This window comes from Ylistrum balloti, unplaced genomic scaffold, assembly GCF_031769215.1.
Source record: "Ylistrum balloti isolate Yb309-2 unplaced genomic scaffold, AGI_CSIRO_Ybal_v1 Utg369754, whole genome shotgun sequence".
In the NCBI taxonomy this organism is placed as follows: domain Eukaryota; kingdom Metazoa; phylum Mollusca; class Bivalvia; order Pectinida; family Pectinidae; genus Ylistrum; species Ylistrum balloti.
In genome coordinates, this window is record NW_026781956.1 from 1,595,754 (window position 1) to 1,600,526 (window position 4,773).

Sequence of the window (4,773 nt, forward strand, 5' to 3'; positions counted from 1 at the left end):
GAAAGGATCGTTACGTGATCAGCCAAGATATTCCGGTCGTAGAATGATGATAACAGATAGACTTTGAAGTAGTCTTGTATTTAATCGATTTATAGAAATCTCCAGAATCTAATTAACGTTGTACATAATACATAATAAACATCAAACAACTCGTAGTGATATGACATGGGAATCCTTATCTGTAATTAAACGGTCAAAACCTGCATAATCCTAGAAAAACAACCGACTGCCCATAGATCCGAGATTCTTAGAGGGGTCAACAAAAGACAGTCACTGCATCCACTACATACCAAAGAGTTGCAAAAGCAATAAAAATCAGGATATGACGTCGATACGGCGAATGGAGAGATTTCCGGAAACAACTGCTATGAAAATGAGAAATCTGTCCTTGTTCTATAGAAATGAAATTGACAATGAATCGATATACTTCCGATTACTGTAAAAATATAGTTTTTATCATATTGTTTGGTCGGAGATGACACGTGACTAATGCGATTTTGTATAAAGTGTCTAATGATGAAGGCGATGACAGATATTAGGTATACTGGTAATTAGCTTGACTTTAGCTTGACAAACCAGTATATCTCTGATCTTAGAAGAGGCCTGGGAAAGCAAATCGCTATATCTAAATTACAAATGTTTTAAATTCTACACTGAATTAAGTTTGAGCAATAACGTGTCACAAAACACGTAATCAAATACTTTATCACTGCAATTTATTTCTATCATCATGCAGTTAACTGTCTCGCTTTTACCATGTGGTATTATCGCCGCTACATTGGAGAGGGGTTACCATTTCTGTACGTACTGACACTGCATCAAGACATAATTAAAGGTTAAAGCAACATTTTCATTTAGCTTTAAACAATATATTTCCACCGTTAGTGTCCCTTTAAATACTCACAGAATGAATCACTTTAAACCTGACTTCTTGGTTCATTATTTAGTGTTTCTATCTGACCAACATACCTCTATCGGCCCAGCGACGCAATCCTATCCTTTATATTATTAGACTCTGTAAGGTTAACGTTATATGACATGGCTGCTGTTATAGTAGATTGCTGATTGTATTACGTTAGGACATCATGTACCCATGCCACACAGCAGACGCCAAAACATTCGGTGTGAAATATTTTGTGAATGAGGGAAACGTTTTATTAGAAAATTGGTACTATTTAATATATAAATTCTGCATCCGCATATGAATTCAGACTATATAATACAACAATACAACACACGCACACACTCAACATACGATGACTAAAGAGACGTTTCCATGATGGTCCTACATTGCTGTCTCTGGGATGTGCTAGGTTGTCTAGCACTCTCTGTGCGAGTAAGTCTTGAGCTAAATGGACTGTCATTTTCGTTCTCAAATAAAGGCGTGTCCATCGACAAGGCATCATCGTAACAAGGGAGAGAATCTTCCGAAAGCCCGGACCGCGCGGACCGGAGCATTGATGGACCCATCGAATGTGCGCTTGGCGACCTGAGGGGAAAAGCACATGTCCTTCTCTCCAAGTTTAGTGATCGCACTGTACTTGTCTCTGGGCTATTTTTTGTCTTTGTTCTCGGTGACCTGTTTAAGCCTAGAACACGAACGGTAGATGTTTGTGTATTTATGGCCACCATACACTCCTGGGGAGAGGACGGTGAACTAACGGGGTTGCTAGGTGTATCCTCCCGCCTCCATGGACCTATAAATCGGCGCGATTTTCTTCTAGGACGGTTTGGAAAACTGAGATCAATTTGCATATCATTTTGAATAACTAGTCCCCCATTCACTATCGTGTAACTATGACAACGTCTGAGAGATGGAGAAATTGGGCCAGATGGCAGTCTTTGCAAGGCATCCTGTTTGGTAGCAGATGACAGCGACCCATACGTCACACTCCGCTTAGCACCGTATATTGGCGAAGTGGATACGTTACCATTTGCATCAGGAACTTCATAAGTCACATTGGAAGCCATGAGGAGTGCCTCGGAATAACTGGGCACTAGTGCATAATTGTTCTGAATAGTTAACTCCAGCTCGGTGCTAGTCATTGTGTTGACCCTTGTTAATTGTGCTATAGGGTCTGGGGGCTCACACTCAACGTAATTATTTCCAAACACTTTGTGTACGTGATAGTGGACATAAGCAGTCTTAAACTCGATTATGACCCTCAATGGCCAAGACATAAGCAAACTAGAGGCGATCCAGAATATAACGTGAGACACGTACCAAGGCAGATTATTAGGATCGGCGAAGGTTATCATGTATTCCTTGAAATTGACATTAAGAAGGTCCATGCCTTCCCTTGTTTCCATGTAGTCGTCTCGTCTTTCATTCTCGCGGAAGAAGCGGCTCCTCTGCTCATCAAATTCACACTCGGCGTCAACAGAAGCGAACGAGAATCCCTTGCTGAATTTAATCTTTGTGGCAGGGTAGTCTTCTAGACCATGCAGTATGGATGACATGTCCTTGACCCCACACTGAGAGAAGTTAAAGGCAGAACCAGCGGTGTGAGAGTTGATGCGCTCGTAATACACTTGTGTAGTAGTGAAAGAGTCACCATTTCTGTATCGGGTCACATGACGCGTTTTTCTCACATAATGGTAACAGAGTGCCTTCCACCACAATATAGGAATGGCATTACGCATATTACTGATCTTCTCGTACACCGTTCCTACGTCCACTTTGTGATGCAACTCGATGCGCGTGTGGCTGTGCCAACACTCCACCAGGTAGACGAGGTACAACATGATGACAAATGCCACAGGGATGTAGATGTACCCGTCCTCACACGGGCTCGACTGCGTGATGGTCTTGTCTGACCGACGCGAGCCGTAGTAACTAACAACGACGGTCGTGATGATGGCCACACGACACCACGCTATGGCGCCAAGGCAACCACAGATGAGGACTGTCAGAATCAGACATTTCCAGTGAGCGTCACGGCGCAGGGAACCGAAGAACGACTGCTTGGTCGGTCTTTGCTGCAACGAAAAAAAATATTCAATAATTTCCAAAACTGGCTAGATTTTCTTCATAGGTTTAGATGAAGTTTAGATAATAATATATATCAACAGATTTACAAGAAGATTTAGTTTGATTGTAGAGAAGACTGAATGACATTTGTAATCTATGCTGATGTGATCGGTGTGTACATGATGTGAAGTTTGAGATTTGTCTAAAAATCAATCGCTTTCAAAAACTGTTTATGACAATTGATAATGAACATACAATTTTATGCTAACAAAGATGCCGGAGCACAGCCACACTCAGGTGACCAAAGGCTCTAGATGATACATATTTTGTTCTATAAATGTAAATAAAATCAAAATTGTAGATATATAATGGCACGTTTTGAATCAAAACTCCAAACAACACATATAAAGACCTAATGGAAATTTGTAACAAAACAAATGTTCACGAGTTCTTCATCTGTATTACAAATAACCCCCTTGAATGACTAAGAATTTGGTGTTAACGGAAAGAGTGAACCCCCTCATGTACTATGTACCGTGGAGGATCGTTCTCACACATACTCATAATATCAGAGATTTATTGTTTCACCATATATGCCAGTATCACCATCAACTTTTTCCTTTTTTTAATGTGACATTGCGTCTCAATCGTTTAACAGGTATTACACAATATTGTTTGAATTATCCTTGCAATAAGATTCTGAGGTGATTAGACAGGATGAGTGTCACAACACATCCTCGCTATATACTTTTTAAGAGGTATACACTGGGACTACTAGAAATTCTGAGATTATTGTACTAAAACAGCTGTGAAACCTTAGCTGACGTGTGTGATAAAGACAACGCCTTCATCCTACACGTTTACAAAGCATCTTTAATTTCATAACGAGGCTGATGGATATTAGACAGCAGATTATAAATGTATATATTATATTGGACACAATGTGTAGAACAGTTTTCATAGATGTTAATAGTTGCTGAACAGGCCGCCACGCCGACCATATGACACATTGCATGACAGTTGATGAAACATTAAACAGGGCGGATGTTGAACACCGTATCGATATCATTCGTTGCATGTAACATCCAATTAAAACAGAATCCTAGCAAACGTTCTGTAATGAGCATGATCTGTTGTGTGACTGTTTCTTGTATGGTAAATGCATGGAGCGAGTTGAAATAGCCCATAAATTCGTTGGGGGAGGAAATTGTAATAACCGACAAATTTGTTTGGGGAGGGAGTTGTAATAGCCCACAAAATTGTTTGGGGAGGGAATTGTAATAACCGACAAATTTGTTTAGGGAGGGAATTGTAATAGCCTACAAATTCGTTTGGAGAGAGAGTTAAACAGCCAAACTTACAAGCGTAGTCGTTGCAGTTAGAAATTTGCATTTTGAAGCGACATGTTCCACATAAAAAAACAAGTGCCATAGTCTTAGTGATTTACTGTAAGTGACGGTAACGTACCGTGTTCTGTGTCATTATGTATCAGATAGGGAGCAAAATGTCTGAATAACTTTGATAGTATAAAGATGTTCGCATTGCTGCGCCGCACGGTAGCATGGGACGATCTTATCTATCCGTTAGGGAAAAGTTTGTTCTGTTATTCAAAGCGTGATGTCTTTGTTCACATCACAAGCGACGTTATCGTAATGGAGAACATCAATTACCACAGTCAACTAGAGAGAGTGTTCGGCCAGAAGTCTTTGTCCTCCAACAATACAAACTGATTCAGTTTAACTGTCCCTAGTCAACCATGTTAACTCGTACATAAAACGTTACCACGTGCTTCCAATATCTAA

General features: G+C 40.3%; 1 protein-coding gene across 1 annotated transcript; it reads right to left on the minus strand.

Moving 5' to 3' along the window:
- Nucleotides 1-1,260: 1,260 nt before the first annotated feature.
- On the minus strand, nucleotides 1,261-4,453 carry LOC132543374 (transmembrane protein 151B-like). Its single transcript, XM_060206863.1, has 2 exons — nucleotides 4,439-4,453; nucleotides 1,261-2,979 (listed from the first exon to the last, which is right to left on the minus strand). Exons 1-2 carry the CDS (start codon nucleotides 4,451-4,453, stop codon nucleotides 1,261-1,263), a joined length of 1,734 nt encoding a protein of 577 aa, XP_060062846.1.
- Nucleotides 4,454-4,773: the final 320 nt, after the last annotated feature.